This window comes from Eretmochelys imbricata, chromosome 1 (genome assembly GCF_965152235.1).
Source record: "Eretmochelys imbricata isolate rEreImb1 chromosome 1, rEreImb1.hap1, whole genome shotgun sequence".
Classification (NCBI taxonomy): Eukaryota; Metazoa; Chordata; order Testudines; family Cheloniidae; genus Eretmochelys; species Eretmochelys imbricata.
The window spans coordinates 342,475,678-342,494,785 of NC_135572.1; the positions used below are offsets into that span (position 1 = coordinate 342,475,678).

The 19,108-nt window shown below is 42.4% G+C and overlaps 1 protein-coding gene across 7 annotated transcripts in view; it reads right to left on the bottom strand.

Annotated features, from left to right (window-relative positions):
- Window positions 1-1,003: 1,003 nt before the first annotated feature.
- SEMA3D (semaphorin 3D) overlaps window positions 1,004-19,108 on the bottom strand; it is a 183,192-nt gene continuing 165,087 nt past the window's right edge. For all 7 annotated transcript variants that reach the window (XM_077836139.1, XM_077836164.1, XM_077836155.1 and 4 more), the window contains 3 exons: window positions 15,668-15,732; window positions 13,405-13,544; window positions 1,004-2,735 (listed from right to left, as the gene is read on the bottom strand). In XM_077836139.1, the coding sequence (XP_077692265.1) occupies window positions 2,307-2,735; window positions 13,405-13,544; window positions 15,668-15,732 (634 nt within the window). In that variant the 3' untranslated portion in view covers window positions 1,004-2,306. The remainder of the gene's footprint in view (window positions 2,736-13,404; window positions 13,545-15,667; window positions 15,733-19,108) is intronic.

Below are 19,108 nucleotides of genomic sequence, written 5' to 3' on the forward strand. Positions count from 1 at the left end.
TGTGTGTCTCATTTTTGGGTTTCCAACTTAAGATTCCTTAAAGGGGCCTCATATTTACAGGATAACACCCCTTATGGAGTCTCAAATTGGGCAAGAAACATCAGGGCAGTCAAAATCACTAGTCACTTTTGAAAATCTTGACCTAAGGTCCTATTGCTGTACAAGCTGATTTCTGAGCATAATGCTTACTACTGTGAAAAGTTCTACAGACATTAATAGGCTACTCAGAGTAATAAGGATTAACCTTACTAATAAGAGCCCAGGACATCAGTCTCTTTGATTAAAGGTCCTGTACAATGAAACTCCCCTCTCATCTTTTATAATATTTAACACTTGCAGAGTACACTATCAAAGTACTGAGCACAAACTACCTAATACCTTCTAATTAACTAATGTATCTCTTAATGAAAAAACAAAGAATATAAACCCCGTCTTTATATAATACATGCACATTCAGTTTTAGTTTTTTTACAATAAACTTGAGTCAGCTGAGGTTCCTTTCTCCGATCTGAAAAACACACCACCATATTTGTATCATTTATCAGAAAGAAAACGTACAATGACACGGATTGTATGGACACAATTATTGATCTGGGACTGAAAGCACACACACACTGGGTAGCAGACAGGGATAATCTCCAGCATTCAGAGCCAAAGTTCTTGGTTCCTTAATGAATTGCACATCAGTTACATGGGTTTTCCACAGACTTTGCTCTCCAGACATGTAGAATGCATGAGAAACAAGTAAAGTCTGTTGGTTTAGTATCCATCAAAGCTTCCTTCCATGTGAGGACGTCGCTAATTTGTCATTTCACACTCAAAGAGGCGTGAAAGGCAAAAAGGGGGAGGTTTGGTAGAGTGGGGGAGAGGGGCTGCAAAGCATGAGAAGAGGCAATAGGCCTGATTTTGATCTTGCTTACACTAGCATAAATTGGAAGAAAGTCCAATGAAGCCAATGGAGTTACACTGGTGTAAATCAGATCTGAAGGAAGCACAGTGTCTCTTGCTCATACAAGAAGATTTATCTTATTAAAGAGCAGAAAGTAAAACTAGGAACAATTTACAAATGATGCTATTGTAAATCACAAAGCTGCTCCTCTCTAACTTGTACTTCAGTTAATTTACACATGGGCTTTTTTTGTTTTTATTTAATTATAATAAAAAAGTATTAATTCCAACAACACAATACCTTGTTTGAAATACACAAGACCTTTTATAAAACAAATACACAAGTCTGAGGAATGTCTGCTCTTTCCCCATTGTTATACCTGGTGTAAGAGCACTGTCAGTTTCTGTCTGTCACCAAATATGTTTCCCTCATTGTCTTTTGTCATCAAGTTCGGGAGGGTTTTTGTGCGTGTGTTCACCTCTCCTCTTTTTTCCACAACAAACTAACCATACTCCAGAAAATGAAGCCAGTCGGGGGTTAGAGTTGTAGAGGTGAGTGGAGACATTCAGGGTAAAATCTTCAGCAAGACAATAGAGGTGAAGGCAGAAATCCCATTATTTGTTAATAGGGTTTGTGCACGTACCTCCCACATGCTTCTTACAAAATTTACTCTCGAGTATCTTGCTGGCAGTTTCAATTTGAGTCAACAGTTCATTTCAGCAGATGGACTGCAAACTAGAGGCTGCTTATGCCCTAATGAATAAAGTTCTACATTTCCTCCTCTTAAGATGTGATTACATTTTTAAAGGGGAAAACGAGTGTTACTTCTAAGCTGATATTTAATTTGATTTTTTGCTTTGCTTCTCTGCGTTAGCAAATGCCACCCATGTACCTAAATATATGCCCAATGGGTAATTTAGTATAGTTTTGCAGACCTGTCATGAAATGGCCTGTATCTATATGGCACCTCCCATCCTTACAAGACCCCCAAGCACTTTTACAAATACATCCACCTGCCCCTGAACTGCAGCCAACTCTCGGGTGGAATGTAGCAGTCCATTAATAATATACTGTAACATAGACTTTAAATCTCATACAAAAATTATGCCAGGGAAGCCATGGAACACCCCCATGACATATGTCACGAATCAGCTTCTCACTAAGTGTTAGCTATAAAATCTGAATTTTTGGGGGAAAAAACAGATTTGGAATTATTGCCTTGAGTGCGGTGCTCAAATAAGGAATTTGTCATTTGCTATCCTATTCCAGTATTCCAGTGCAGTCCTGTACAGACCAATAATGACTGTGCATTATCTAATCTCAGTGAGAAGCAACATTAATTAATAGGAAGGATGCACAAAACAGAACACAGTATTTTTGCATGTTAAATGTCCTTTCTTTAAATAGAGTATAAAAGCTATGTAGATGTTGGCCTGGCATCTGGGCTGCTGACAGGTTCATGGTGCCTTCGATTTCGCTTTTTCTTCATCTCCTGCATGTGCTTCCATTTTGCCCCACCTTTGTTCCGCTGCCGCCGCTTCTCCCGGTGCCACATCTGTTCACACCACTCCTCCAGGCTGAAGCTGGGGCTGCTGACAAGTTGAATGTAATCCTTGTACCTCAGCCGCGACTCAGTAAGCAAATCTCTCCCTCGTCCCTCTTCATCCTCCGTTTTCTGAGTGCTTTCCATGTGCCCATTCTCTATGACGTTCAAATTTAACTTCACGATGGTGTGAACGAACGTGTGCTCCTGTGCTTTGCAGTAATACGCCCCTGTGTCCTTTCTCTGCAGGCTGCGGATCAGCAGTCCGTATTCCGTTTTGATGATCCTCTCATCAGCCTTCAGCTGTGAGGTTGGACAAAGCAGAAAACAATGCATTAAAAGCACAGGAAAAATAAAATTTGAGTACGTGTTAGGTGGGGAGTAGAGGAGACAGAGGGGATGATTGGCTCAGGGACTGACCATGAGAAATGCAGCCTTTTACCTCTAGGTCACTGGCACATAAGTACCTTAGATAAAGAGATACGTATGGAACCATTTGAATTTCAGAGTTCTGCTCTTCAATTGATAACTGTAATCTCATCAGCATGCATTAGTTAAATGTACATACAGTCTGAGAGGATAGAGTCACCAAGAAATAATACAATTAAACAGACCAAAACAACGGCAAGGTAGCTGACTTTCACGAAGCAAGAGTTGGATAGTTAGCTGGACAAATCCCATTAGATTGCAAGCTGTTTGGGGCAGGGCTTATCATTTTATTCTGTTTGTACAACACATAGCACAATGGGGTCCTGGTCCATGACTGGGGTGCCTAGCCATGACCGCAATACATATAATAAATCAATAGTAATAACTATTAAGACAATGAATCTGCTTCTGATCTGACACTGGGTTTACAACAGTGTAAACTCTCTTAACTTCAGTGTAGTTACTCTTCATTTACACCATTGTCAGTGAGATCAGAAAAACGTCAATGCTAAACCTCAGGGAGCTAAAACCCAGTGCAATTCTTTTATCATGTAGGGTTTACAATCCGTGAATGAGAAAACCTGGAAAAAACAAAGATTTAAAGCTAAGGCTGAATTTCTGTGCATTATGTACCCTATTCACTGCAACATTTGTGAAACTGTACTTGAGATTGTGAAGGCTGTGGAAATACTTGCTATATCTAGCACAATATGACATGTTAGCCACTGGTGTGCTGGCTCAATGCAGTTGGTACCTGAGGCAAACATAGCCATCCATGCTGCGATCTACTTTGCAAATCTGGTAACCTACAAGTGATTTACAAAATTAATTAAGCCTCACAACCCCTCTCTGAGGCACTGATATGTTAGGACCCTTGCAGATGGAGAAACATGGATGCTAAGTGATTTGCCCAAGGCCACACAAAGACTCAGTGGCAGAATTGTGAGTAGAGCCCTGACTCCCAGTCCCTTGTTCTAATTCCATACCCCAGAGTACATTCCCTCTGAAGCACGGATGTTGGGAAAGGCAGCTGGTACTTCACAGGGTGTGCAGTGTTCTGCTGCCGCACAGAGGCTGCAGGGGAGCACAACAGTGAAGGGATTGTAGTTCAGCTTGATTAGCCCACAATGCAGCATGCACATTGAACGCATCTTCAGCGCCACTAGTGGCATTGTCATAATACGCAAGGACCCTGTTTAATTCACTATTGTGCTGAGTGCCTCACTGGAAAAAAAGAAAAAGAAGAAAGAAATCTGGAAAATGTCCCAGACTACACATCTGCCCTTCCAGCATATTTCAGAGGAAGAAGATCAGGGAAGCATAAAGATGAGTAAATTAACTGTATTCACAGTGGGTAGACTACACACTGTTTTTATGTGAACAATCTGTATGCAATTCTTCATCCCTAAATAATATATAAGTCCTGCTTCTGCTAGCCTGGCTTGCTACCATGCTAGCTGAGCCAGTCTTCAGGCCAGAGATGTGCAGCTGTCTGTGTGCCACTTGATGACCCGCTCAGAGAGCACACGTCAGCTACTAGAAAGGCGGGGTGGTCTACTGAACAGAGCTCGGCTCAGCTGGGGCTTACTGGTGGGTTCTGTTTGGTTCTGTCATGGCCACACAACATGGCCTGAGGCAAGGCAGCTCTGGGCTTCAGTTTCCTCATTCAGAAATTGGCGACAATAATACTTACTGCGTCACAAGGGGGAAGTCGGGCTTATTTAATAAGTGTCTGGCAAGTGCTTTGTGATCTTTTGATACCAGGCACAATACAACCTCAAAGTTTGTCTGAATTAAAATTAAATTGGTCATGGTCAAAATACAAGCACATTTACAGCAGCTAACAGTCCTGCAATAGCGGGGAGATGGACTAGGTAACGTAATAAGTCTTTTCTTTCACCAGATTCTATCACATAGGGCAGTGTTTCCCAAACTTTTCAGGATGGCAACCCCTTATTTGAAGTAAAAAATTTTTGCAACCCCCTTGCATTTATTGTAAAGTAACAATAACAATGTATCAATGATAACAACGATACGCCTATATAATTTATTTGTGTGTGTGTGTTGCGCTGTTGAGAGACAATACTTGACCCTGAAGAGTAAGGCTGGGTAGGCAGTGGTGGAGAGAGATTTTCTTTGATTTAGATTATAATAACATTTTCAGTGCCTCGCAAACATCCCCCATCTCCCCAATTGCCTTTCATGATCTACCCTTTCTTCCCCCATAAGGATTGAGACCCACCAATTAAGAAACATTGACATGGACAACTTCTGGATGTCTGAAGAAGACAGAGAAATATAGGGTGGGATTTTCAAAACTGTTCAGCATTGGCCTTTACTCTGTTGCCATTAGAACCTGTATGGATTTCAACAGGAGCAGAGTTAGACCGAGTGAGCTTTCTTGAAAATTTCACCTAGACATGGCATTGTATTTTGTCAAGTGATACCACAACATTTGGTATCCTGCAAAAGTAGAATACAAAAGAGATATTTTAAGTTTTTGAAAAGGCCTATTTTGAAGATAAGGGTTCCCTCACTTTTGCTATTATTATTTCTAAGGTTACCTAAAGATATATTATTAGGTGTCTTCCAAAACAGAGAGCCTTCTCCAAGATGCTTAGAAGCCAAGATTATGCATTTAATCAGCATGGGCATGGCAGTATGAGGAAAGGTTTTTATAAATTATTCTGGGAAAACATGTCCTAATCTAGTTAATTTTGTGTAGGCATTATGAAAAAGGTGGATCTTAAAAAGGGGCTTGAATGAGTTGAGGGTGGTGACTTTTCGTAGCAGCTCAAGCAGGTCATGCCAGGAGTACAGACTGGTGTGCAAGAAAGTGCAAAGAGGGCTGTGGGTAAAGTTGATGAGCAGGGCGAAAAGGCTGGTGTTGCTGGTGGAGCAGAAATGAGAGACAAGAGGCTCAAACCACTGCTGAGCCCAAGTAAGGGAGTTTCAAAGAGGCATCCTGTGGCTCCCTGACACCATAGTTTAGAGCAGATTAAGGGCTGTTCTACACTATGTCCCAGCTGCACTGTCCTCCAAAGAGCTGTTTGCAGCTGGGAACTGCCAGAGCACAGCTTGGTCTGGCCACATCTCTGATTCTGGAGGCAGAGGGCCTGCTACATTGGTTTAGGGTGACCAGACATCCTGATATTATCGGGACCACCCTGATATTAGGGGCTTTGTCTTATATATGCAACTATACCTCCCTGCAAAAAAGTGTCTTGATTTTTCACACTTGCTATATGGTCACTCTATATCGGCTACACGTCAGACCTCCTACAGTAAGGGAATCTGCAGCCGGCTGTTTAAGCTGGCTGTACACTGGTTCAAAGACACCACAGTGGGGCTCAGCCTATTGTCAGGTAAAACGAAGGACAGAGCTATAGAGGATCTTGAAGAATCTAGAATTAGAAAAGAGCTGTTGGGTCACTTAGTCCATTTCCGTACGAATTATTACCATGCATAATTTGTAATACAGTAGCCTTCATGTGCAGTTTGACACTAGGATGGAGCTTCTCAGATGGAGCTAGGCTGTTCTCGGTGGTGGCAGATGACAGAACAAGGAGCAGTGGTCTCAGGTTGCAGTGGGGGAGGTCTACGCTGGATATCAGGAAACACTATTTCACTAGGAGGGTGGTGAAGCACTGGCATGCATTACCCAGGGAGGTGGTGGAATCTTCATCCTTAGAGGTTTTTAAGGCCTGGCTTGACAAAGCCCTGGCTGGGATGATTTAGTTGGTGTTGGTCCTGCTTTGAGTTCTGTTCACAGTACAGTATAGTTATAAATGTGCTAAATGTTGAGGTTCCCATCACGCTCCTTGGGAGCCCACACCACGGGCTAACGAACGCTAAAGTGGTTGTGTCTCTTAATCCTAATCCATCTCTACTTTCATTTTTAATGAATAAGATTTTTATTCAAGATCCCATTTACATCTTGGTTATTGATTTATGGAAATTGTCACCCCCTCCTTTTCTGTGGCTTTATTGTTAATTCCTTTCTTATTCTCCGACAGGATGAAATTATGGCTCTGATTTCACACATATTGAGCCACATTTCATAATTGCTTTCCCTTCCACTTCTTTTTTTTTTGTATCCTGTTTATGTTGTTTTACCCATAGCTTCAGAACTCTTCCTGTCTTTCCTCTCTACTTTTTCCCCCACAGGACTCTGGAGTTTCATAAACACCTGGCATTTCATTACTTGGTAGTAGATCTTTAACCTTTCACTTGAATACTTAATTTGTTCTTTAGTTTCTGACCTGCAGATGTAAAACATGTTTTATTAAATTTTGAGTATAGTGACAAGCCTGGTTACGTACGAGATATCATTTTATTTCTGTCATATATGGTTTCATTATTTTAAAGCGTATCAAACAATAATTCTGCTGGAGCTATAATGAGTTTTTTAGCAATTCAGAAGACCAAAGATCCCAGTTCAATAATGTGATTAACTTTAAGCAGGTATTTTAAGATGAACATATGATTAAGTGTTTTGTTGAATCAGGGCCAAAATTGTGAGCCACAGAAATTAAGCAGTTGATTATCAACATTCGTCCACTTAGGTCTTCTGGTGTCATGCTTGATTCAGCTTGCAAATAGGTTGCAGTGTGCATGCTATATCTTCTCAATGACAAGGAAGCAGAGTTTAACAGCATTCTGTATATTCTTTCAGCAACTTTTAAATAGTTTTTTTATCATTGATATAAAATATTAAATAAAATGTGCAGAGCACAGATTCAGAAAATGCCCGGCAAAGGAATAAGAGGCTCATTTACATTATTTGCTTGATCTTTACAGCATGAATTTGGCAATGGGGGGAAACACAGATTGCCATAAGGATGGCAAATCTTGAAACGGTAAGATAGTAAAGAGCTAAGGATTCAAAAGCGGCATGGCATCAGGTTAGGTCAACGTTTTTTGTCCTTTGTTAATGGTGTGTTTAGATGGCTCCCTCATTACAACTAATTCCATGTCAACTTTTTCACAGATGAAACATTGCACCTGTCTATGAGAAGATAGTGGCTTCAAAATCTGCCTTCCCTCATTAATCAACATGTGAAAAAGCACTAGCGGTAAAGCTGAGCTAACCATGGGTTAGATTACTCCTGGGTGAATTCTGCACCACTGCACAATGTAGAATTTTGCAGAAATTAATGTTTTGCATGCAGAATTTCCTTTCCCCCACAACAGAAATGGGCTGCAGAACTGCTGGCCACCATTAGGGGCCACTGGATGTGGCAGAGCCCAGCTCACAACTAGAAGATACTGCAGGGGGGAAGAGGAGCTGGTGCAGTTCCCAGCGTGCCCTGAAGGAAGGAGATAGTGTGCAGGAAATTCCATGCCAAGGGGGTGTGAGTGTCTAGGCTGGGGGTGGCCATGGCTGGGCTCTGTGGCGGAGGGGGTGTGAGTGTCTGGGTCAGAGGGGGGCCCTGCAGCTGGGCTCTGGGGGAAGGGGCGTGAGTGTCTGGGCCATGAAAGGCCCCACGGCTGGGCTCTGGGGAAGGAGGGGGTGTGAGTGTCTGACCCCCTGGCTGGACTCTGCGGGGGGAGGGGGCAGAGAAGCAGGAACTCATCTGTAGTAGGGGTTTCTTTAACTTTCTATTCCTGGGGGAATTTTTGTGTGTGTCTGTATTGTCACAGACATACTTGCTGCCAGGTATTTTGAAATAAATGATTAAATAATTGAAAGTGGCATGATTATATAGTGTTATTTTGACAAATAGAATTTGCAGAATTTTAAAATATTGTGCACAGCGTTTTTAATTGTGTGGCATAGAATTGCCCCAGTACTATTAGATGCAACCGCTGAACAAAGAAAGGGTGGAAGAAACAAAAATAAGGAGCGTTTACTGAGAATTCTCCTTGATCTTCATTATCAGTGGCCTGTATCATCATTCCACTGAGAAAGTGGATCTTTTTTATTATGTGCCATGATGTTACTGTTACACTGGAGAAAATAATAATTGAATTCAAACACCGCTGTAGAGAGAATTATTTTTTTTACAATTTTTTTTTTAATTTGTACTTAATAAAAAATCTAATGGAAAAATCACAAATGTGTTGGGGACATAACAGAGAGACAAGGTGGGTGAAATTTTATCTTTTATTGGACCAACTTCTGATAGTGAGAGAGACAAGATTTTGAGCTTACACAGAGCTCTTCTTCAGGTTTTGGGGTCATAATGTCATTATGTATGGAGAGACATCAGTCACACCATAGTTAAGGTTGAAGCTAACTTCCCATTAGAAGGATAATTTTTAAACTCTCACCCAACACTTACCCAAAGCAAATCAATCTCCCTGAAAATCCACAGGGATATATCTCAGCTCAGGATAGAATTTATTTTTTTTGTAATTGTGGAAAAAAAATAATGGTCTGATTTAAGGACCTCATAGAATTAAAAAACAAACAAACAACCCACCATCACCACCCAGTTGGTTAAAGTAAAGTAAAAGAGTGAAAGAATCATTGATCAACAAACTGAAACAGTTAAAACCTTTAAAGAGTAAGTTGACACTGCTGTCGACACCAGGGGATTTCCCTAAGAAAGCACATCACACCACCAACTTATGATAAAAAGCAGATCAGCTGCATCTTCAATAAAATTCCACAACAAATTAATCAATAACTACCTAACATTACATTCCATCCCTGCTGGGCAATGTGTATTTCAGTCCAGGGTTCCCACTAGTCACCATTCAATGGGCCTCCAAGACAAAATTCCCTTCTCAAAGAACCAGGCCTGATACATGACAGTGTATTCTTACATCTTTACTCGATAATAAAGTCTATGCCCATAACTGCTATTCTCCGCCAAACTTAGCCCTTTTCTACATACTGCTTTCATCTGACTCTTGGGTTTTGGGTTGAATAGTCACCGAATCTATCTACAATCACCACCAGAAACTCATGCCCATGGAGTTGTGGCCAAAGAAAATAGGATGTAATCACACAAAAATCATCAGCCACTAACTACCAATGCCTCACACACCAATTCACCACCAAAAATATCAATACCACAAAACAGAGATAACTGCCAGATGCGACTAAAGCCTAATCCCTTAATCCAGGGTAAAATGCACCATGGGAAAAAATGCTTTCCTGTCCCCAATGTGGTGACCACAGCAATAGAGTTAAATTCTCTACCAAACACATAGCTTTCAAAGAGAATTACCAACCAGGCTGGATAGCCTAATCCATGGCCAACATCAGCCAGCCAACGTGGGGTGGGACAGTGCGAAAGAGTGAGCTGCTGGTGAAGAAGCTGAAATATGCTGAGGCTCCCCAGTGGTTTATCTTCCATCCCCCACATCATGCAAGGAGTTAAACCATATCAGAGCATAGGCCGTTGTTTCAAACCATATGGCTTGCTCTGTCCCATGGAAGGGTACATGACAGCCTGGCAAACCTGTGGCCACAGGAGACTCTGGGTTGGGGCCAGCTGAATATTGTCTAAAACTATAGGAGGCCAGCGTTAGTAGCTTTGCAGGGAACCCTGGGTTTGCTTTTTCTGGCCCTGACACCTATTATGTACATAACACAACACATAGGAATTTAAAAAGGAATAAACAAACAGCCGAGCTTAAGCTGCAGGAAATTCAGCACGTTTAAGCTTTACGAACAAATGATATACAGGATTTTTTATTAATCCAAGTCACAAAACTGTTCTCCCACAAGTCAGTGACTAATCTTCCAAATATGGGAATAAACATGATCAATTGCGTGAGCAACACTAAATACAAAAGCACCAGATAATTGACTCATGACCCACCAAACCGCAGGGAAACGCACTCCCCCTGGCAGCAGAATGACCTGGTGACAGCTCCTGTACCACAGGAGATCCTGTCCCCTCCCATAGGCCATTCTGACTGAAAGTAGGATTCTGAACCATGACCTCAAAGGTGAAATGCAGGAGACATCCTGCTGGGCCAAAGGCTCCCAATCTAGTCTGGATTTTGCCCTTTCTCTCCCCTCAGGAAGCTGTATTGCATGTCACGGACAAAGTGTAACCATCTATTTGTAAAGTGAGGTTTAAAGATCTGCTGAAACATTCCAGCTACACCACTCTAACTAAAAGTCTGTAACTTAAGTTCCAGGTGCGCTGAGTCATTCACAAAGCATGGTATCGTCATCACAATAAGTTATACCTTTAAGACATGCACTAAAATAACATACAGTGTTATTAGAGAAATATAATGCAGGAAGACAGAGCAGAATATAGAACTGTAATAGAAAAAGTTATGGTAAGGTATTGACTTAGCAAAGATCAGGCTATATGTTATATACAGCTACCCTATTTCTGTTACATATGGTATTTTGGTCAAACTAAAGTGCATTAAAAAAACCCTCAACTTTATATCTCTCTATCTTTGCATTTTCTATAGGAATCCACCAACCCTGTTGTATCTCAATTTCCCAACATGAAAAATGAAGATGAAAATGCTCAACCAACTTTGCAAAGCACTTTCAGATCTAAGAGGTGTTAAACATTATCATTATTAAATATACCATCTTCAGATGTAATATTTGGTTAATTAACATTTGTAAATCCTTTTGAGAAACTTGGTTAGGTATTACAGAGGTGAAAGGTTGTTTTCATAATGACTGTGGCTCATCGAAGCACCAATCAAAGTTTCCTGTTCTGGAACACTCTAGAGCATGTGCCTAAGTTTAAGCATGTGCTTAAATCCCTTTTAAAACAATAGGACTTAAATAACTGCTCAATTGTTTTCATAAATTGGATTGGATGTAATCATATATGTAAGTGCTTTTCTAAAGTGGACCACTAGTGAGGTAAGGAATACAGCTTCTTGCACAAGAGAGTCAAAAATAAAACAATTAGGGCAAGAATTACAATATTTCTGGAGAGATTAATATAGGTCTTCCAAGCCATGCGTAGTACAGTTTTCAGTTTAGCCACCTGTGGAAGTCAAAGATACTGTTTTAAACCACTATAACTTTACCTAAGGCATTAAGCCTGGGGCATGAGATGTACTAGATATATAAATACATTTGTTATGCGCTCATGCTCAGTAGTGAAGTTCACTTTGCCAAGCTTGAGTATGTAGGGATTGGTACAACAAAAGTACCCCAAAGCCAGGGCCTGCAGACAGTCCTGTTCCTCCAGTTCATGTGGTGGAAAAGCAGCTGCAGCCTGAGCTACTTGCATATAAAGTAGATTATCTGACTCCCAAGGTTAGCACCCATCACTACTCTCCATGGCCCACTGCTGGTGTCATAGCCCTCATGTGGTCTCCCACATGGCGACTTTCCCCAAAGAGCCCAGATGGTGCTCAAGGTCCTCTGCAATAGACACCATAGCCCCATACAAGGCTATCATCTCACAAGAAACAGCCATGGCTAGACTTTCTTGGCCCTCAGGAAGAAAGAGAGAAATCTTGCGATCACAGTCAATGGGGAGAGTTGCTAGCGCCCACAATCAATGGAAGGCTGAGCCATAAACGATGGTGCATGTTTAATAGTTCCTGTAGGACTCTGATATTTGAACTCTGCTTGAGCTTGAAAGAAAAAACAATTCAATCTGGTTCAGATCCAAAGGCATAACTAACTGAAGACTGGGATGAACATTGAACAATAAAGCACATCTAAAACCTTCAATCAACTTACCTCCCCCTTTTCTCTACCACTACAGTTGTGATAACTACACAGGTGGTAGGGAGTGGCCTGAGATGGAAAATGGCTTGTCTGAGGACAAAAGGCATTCCCTGTGAGGGGTCCTTAGGTTTGAAAGTCAGTCCAAACCAGTTCCAATCTGTTGACCTTCATGAGATGCTCTAATGCCCATTGGTTTTTCACTAGCTGTGAGAGGACTCCGTGGGAAATTATTAAGATTGTAAGGCAGGAGATATCTCGGGTGCTGGTCCCAGACGATAGAATTAACTCCCCCAGGAACTAAGGACCATTGGAAACCACCCCACTTTCAATTTGAAGTGCAAGGGACACTTCTTCCACCTGCCTTCTCCAATTTAAACACAGAGGAGCATAAATATTTTTAAAAAATCCGAAACCCAACACAATCATAATAAAAAACACTCCACTGTACATACAATTCTCCTCCTAGGGACAGGAGGAGAGAAAGAATCAACTTCACATGAGAGATGTTCATCACCACATTAATTGAAAGGTTCTAAGATACTAGGGTGATATGAAAACTTATAGAGAGCAGAAGATTCTGAATGTGGTTTCGGCTGCTGAGTTATTCCATGTGTTAATTATTGGGGGAAAGGGTGTTACTGGAGTAGTCTGTCTTTTTAAAATGCACCCAAGAGTGCTTAGAGCAAAGGTTAGGGTTTGGATTTTTTTAATGAGTAGAATAAATAAAATAAATCTGCCTGTAGTACAGTGCAAATGGCCTCTCTCCCACCCTCTCTATGCCCCAAATGGTGATACCAGAACGCTACATGATACCTAAAGTGAAGCAAGGAAAAAGAAAACATCTACTAATCCCAGTAACTCCTGCTTTTGAATACTCGGCTGAATTCTCCACTGAAGGAGCTTGCCTTGTTGCCTATAACTTACCTCTTCTCGATGTTCTTCTCCAGAGCGTTGAATATACCACCTAATCGAGGCTTGCTGGGACTTAGGAATGCATTCCAGAAAAGTTGAATTAAATTCAATGCCAAAAATCACCTTTTCATCAGCAGTTTCATGACTAATGCCTGGAAAGCAAACATGGTACAGAAGATTAACCCTGACCTGATTTTTAAAGCAATGGGAAAATAGACTGATTCAGAACAGATGCTATAGGAACAAGTGAATTATAAAATAAGCAAAAGGAAACTTAACTTTTAGCTTAAAATGTAACTGCTAGGATTTAGAGGCAGCTGCTAACTTTCCTCCAGTGCAACTGTTTTTTAGAGAGGTTAATAAAATCTGTACCACTGACTTACTTGAATTTAAAGAGAGACAGTCACTGCTAGTGAATTACATATTTTACCTATATTTTTCCTCTGCTCCATCCTCTGTGCACCCAGTGAAGACTGAGCAGAGTAGAAGTGGGGTAGCCATAAGTGCTGGTTGTAGTTTCACCAATTCTGAGAGCCACTAGGGACTGCTTTACCAACCTGCATACTTTAGAGCAGCCTCAAGGCTACTTTAAATCACTCCCTTTTAGTGGCCATCTACTGGGCAGTTACTGCTGGAGCTCAGTGTGTTCCAGATAGGGCACTGAACTAGAAGTAAGGAGATTTGGCTTCTTGTCTTGACTCTGCCAATGACCTTGGAAAAGTCACTCCATCTCTGTGCGTTTGTTTCCCCTCCCAGCCTTTGTCTGTCTTGTGTATTTAGATTGCAAGATCTTCAGAGCAGGGATTGCCTTTTGTACTCTGTTGGTGCAGTGTCTAGCACAACAGAGCCCCAGACACAATTGGAGCTGGGAGGCGCTATCATTACATAATTATTATCTATTATTAATAGTCATTAGTATTAATCTGCCAGGGGCTGGAAGTGGGGTGGCACAAGGCCATCTGAACCTGTTTTACAGCACCAGGGGAAATACCCAACTAGCTGCTAAAGCTAGCCATACATTCTATTTTTGCCACCATATTGGGGCTCAGTATTGAGTTCATATTAGTGCAACATTTTAGTAATTTTGTATTTGTTCATCAAAGACAATTACTTTAATAACCATTTCTCTACAAAGAGATACCTGACAGCAGCAGTCGGGCTGGCAACCCTACAGTAACCCTAAGCTCTGTGGCATATCTCAGATACCACTATGTAGTCATTGTGGGTGAATCGTGAGAGTGCAATCCCAGCCCCATTGAAATCAATGGGAGTCTGGCCATTAACTTCAATGGAACCAGGATTTCACCCTGACTTTTTAATGATCCCTGCGGTATATATGCACAGTGAGAGCCCAGTATACCAGGCACCAGACTGGTCTTTGATTTCATGGCAGACAGCCCTAATTTTTGCCATGACATTCGCTGAGTTCTGCAGTAGGCTTCCAGCACCACAGTGACGTGAAAATAATCAGAGATTGATCAAAGGAATGGCTTCTACTAGCTCAAAAATTAAACTCAGCAATACTATCAATAGTGTTGTGACTGGGCTGTTCATTTTAATAATTCAATGTAAAAACCCCAGACTAACTCAAACTTTGGTTTTGAAAGTTTTTCATTTATTTTACGCTGCCACAGAAATTGTAGCATAACCGCAGGATTTAGCATTGACAGTACACACTGTAAGTGAACTGCAGCAGTTGTCAAGGGAGTGAGCCAGACTTTTGGCAGCTGGGAGAGGGGGATTTCTTGTTGAGGGAAGGGGAAGGCTCTTGTAATAAGGGGGGTGCTTAAGTTGCTGCAGGGAGGGGGAACTGGAGGGTTTGGCAGCTGGAACAGGGGTTGGGACTTTTGTCAAGTGTGCGTATGTATTAGGGGAGGAAGAAGGAGCATTTCCTGCTTCCTCAGAGGTTTTCTTACTTGGATCTCTCTCCAGATACTCTGCAAGGGAGTGGAGGTCCTGGCATCTCACTCATGGTCGGGTATGGGGTATTCACGTCAATTGCCTTATTTCTCCCTTCACGCAGGTTTCTGCTGGTGTCTCTCCCCCATGGAGTGGGGTAGGGGAGAGTTGTTTTCACCACTTACTTCTTTTAAGTTCCCATCACGCAGTGAGTCTAACGGCTGACTGAGGGCTGAATGGAGAGTATTTGGGGATTCTAACTGCCTGGGCATTAGCTGCCCGGATATCTCCAGAGGCCTAGTTCCAAAGAGCATAGTAAACAGACAGACACACTGACTGTACACTTTTTGTTAGAGGAAGAGGCGCAAATACTTACTTTCTTCCACATCCCAGCACTGAGCGACTGGGTCTCCGTATTTGACATCTTGTCTCCTGGCTCGCCTATAACAAGAGCATTAAAATTTGTAACATTTGAGGCATAATTGCTGGAATTCAGTAACAAAATGCAGAGGAGCTTGGCCGATGTGGGTCTGCAGCACTCCTGCCCTATTGTTGGCAATTCCAGCCCTAAGTAAATCCAGCCTCACTCTCAAGTGGCTTGTGGCACAGAGAGATTTGTACAAATGGCACAAAGAGACAGGCCAATGATTTAAGAAAATCACTGTGAGGAGAGAAATCTGCCTAGAAGAGGGTGAGTGCAACCTAGTGGCAGAGACGGCTTCCAAATCATAGAATCACAGAATATCAGAGTTGGAAGGGACCTCAGGAGGTCATCTAGTCCAACCCCCTGCTCAAAGCAGGACCAATCCCCAAATAAATCATTCCAGCCAGGACTTTGTCAAGCCTGACCTTAAAAACCTCAAAGGAAGGGGATTCCACCACCTCCCTAGATAACCCATTCCAGTGCTTCACCACCCTCCTAGTGAAAACGTTTTTCCTAATATCCAACCTAAACCTTCCCCACTGCAACTTGAGACCATTATTCCTTGTTTTGTCATCTGCTACCACTGAGAACAGTCCAGATCCATCCCCTTTGGAACCCCCTTTCAGGTAGTTGAAAGCAGCTATCAAATCCCCCCTTATTCTTCTCTTCTGCAGACTAAACAATCCCAGTTTCCTCAGCCTCTCCTCATAAGTCATGTGTTCCAATCCCCTAATCATTTTTGTTGCCCTCCACTGCAAGCTTTCCAATTTTTTCACATCCTTCTTGTAGTGTGGGGCCCAAAACTGGACACAGTACTCCAGATGAGGCTTCCCCAATGTCGAATAGAGGGGAACGATCACGTCCCATGATCTGCTGGCAGGCCCCTACTTATACAGCCCAAAATGCCATTGGCCTTCTTGGCAACAAGAACACACTGTTGACTCATATCCAGCTTCTCGTCCACTGTAACCTCTAGGTCCATTTCTGCAGAACTGCTGCCTAGCCATTCGGTCCCTAGTCTGTAGCGGTGCATGGGATTCTTCCGTCCTAAGTGCGGGACTCTGCACTTGTCCTTGTTGAACCTCATCATGTCTTTTGACCCAATCCTGTAATTTGTCTAGGTCCCTCTGTATCCTATCCCTACCCTCCAGCATATCTACTTCTCCTCCCAGTTTAGTGTCATCTGCAAACTTGCTGAGGGTACAATCCATGCCATCCTCCAGAACATTAATGAAGATATTGAACAAAACCGGCCTGAGGACCGACCCTTGGGGCACTCTGCTTGATACTGGCTGCCAACTAGACATGGAGCCATGGATCACTACCCATTGAGCCCGACAATCTAGCCAACTTTCTATCCACCTTATAGTCCATTTATCCAGCCCATACTTCTTTAACTTGCTGGCAAGAATACTGTGGGAGACCGTGTCAAAAGCTTTGCTAAAGTCAAGGAATAACACGTCCACTGCTTTCCCCTCATCCACAGAGCCAGTTGTCTTGTCATAGAAGGCAATTAGATTAGTCAGGCATGACTTGCCCTTGGTGAATCCATGCTGACTGTTCCTGATCACTTTCCTCTCCTCTAAGTGCTTCAGAATTGATTCCTTGAGGACCTGCTCCATGATTTTTCCAGGGACTGAGGTGAGGCTGACGGGCCTGTAGTTCCCAGGATCCTCCTTCTTCCCTTTTTTAAAGATGGGCACTACATTAGCCTTTTTCCAGTCATCCGGGACCTCCCCCGATTGCCATGAGTTTTCAAAGATAATGGCCAATGGCTCGGCAATCACATCCGCCAACTCCTTTAGCACTCTCGGATGCAGCGCATCTGGCCCCATGGACTTGTGCTCGTCCAGCTTTTCTAAACAGTCCCGAACCACTTCTTTCTCCACAGAGGGCTGGTCACCTCCTCCCCATGCTGTGCTGCCCAGTGCAGTAGTCTGGGAGCTGACCTTGTTTGTGAAGACAGAGGCAAAAAAAGCATTGAGTACATTAGCTTTTTCCACATCCTCTGTCACTAGGTTGCCTCCCTCATTCAGTAGGGGGCCCACACTTTCCATGACTTTCTTCTTGTTGCTAACATACCTGAAGAAACCCTTCTTGTTACTCTTAACATCTCTTGCTAGCTGCAACTCCAAGTGTTATTTGGCCTTCCTGATTTCACTCCTGCATGCTTGAGCAATATTTTTATACTGCTCCTCGGTCATTTGTCCAATCTTCCACATCTTGTAAGCTTCTTTTTTGTGTTTAAGATCAGCCAGGATTTCACTGTTAAGCCACCCTGGTCGCCTGCCATATTTACTATTCTTTCTACACGTTGGGATGGTTTGTTCCTGTAACCTCAGTAAGGATTCTTTAAAATACAGCCAGCTCTCCTGGACTCCTTTTCCCCTCATGTTATTCTCCTCTTAACCTCTCTGTGACTGTTTTTAGGTTTCATTAAAATAATATTGATAATACTTCACTTTTAAGAACTTTCATCTGTAGATCTCAAGAGGATAAATCTAATTATTTTCATTCTTCAGATGGGGAAACTGAGGCTAGGAGAGGCAAAGTGACTTCCTCAAGGACACACTGCAAGCCAGTGTCAGAGATGGCAATAGGACTTTACAAGTGCAATGCACAGCACTGTCTAAGTGGAAGAGCTGGCTCCTGGTGCTGATGTAACCATTTGGGGAAGAGACTTAAATATGCTGGGAGCACAGTGTGCTAGATAGCTAGATTGAGCTAAAGGAAAATACCCAAGTAACTGACCTACGGAAGATGCACAAAGCAAAACATCAAACCCTTCTTCTGGAGCCTCACACCCACAAAGCTTTGACTTATCCACCAAGCCAGGGAGCTCTATAAATAAATGAACTCTCGTTCTCTGTCTCCTCATGCAGTGGAAAGAAAGCACTGCAGCCTTCAGCAACCCCCATGGGTGCATAACTTGTTCATTGAATCTTAGCTTTTATATTTCTCTTCTCATTTACATTTCTCTGAATTTATTCTAGTTTGCTATGGCTTAGGGGAAAATGTACATGGTTGCACAATGAATGACAGAATAACCCGCAACTCATTAACTACAATAGTTCATTTCATCGTTTAAGCCCAGTACGGCAGTCCTTAAGGAAGCAAAACTCTCATCACAGATCAGCAACCCTGGGCCCTTATTGTAAGCTGGGCAACATTTTTCAGATGATTAGTTTATATGCCAAAACACTCAGTTTCAGCCAAAAAAATCTTTGTGTGTGTGTGCGCGTGTGTGTGTGTTCAGGGAGAGTTCAGATATGGCTCCCATGGTCTTCTCTTTTGGGAGGCTGGTACTGTAGCTGGTATTAGCCCAGCAAAGCACTTGTGTAACCTATACCAGTAAACTATGGCTCTTTGTTCTTCGCTAGTCCATGGATAGAG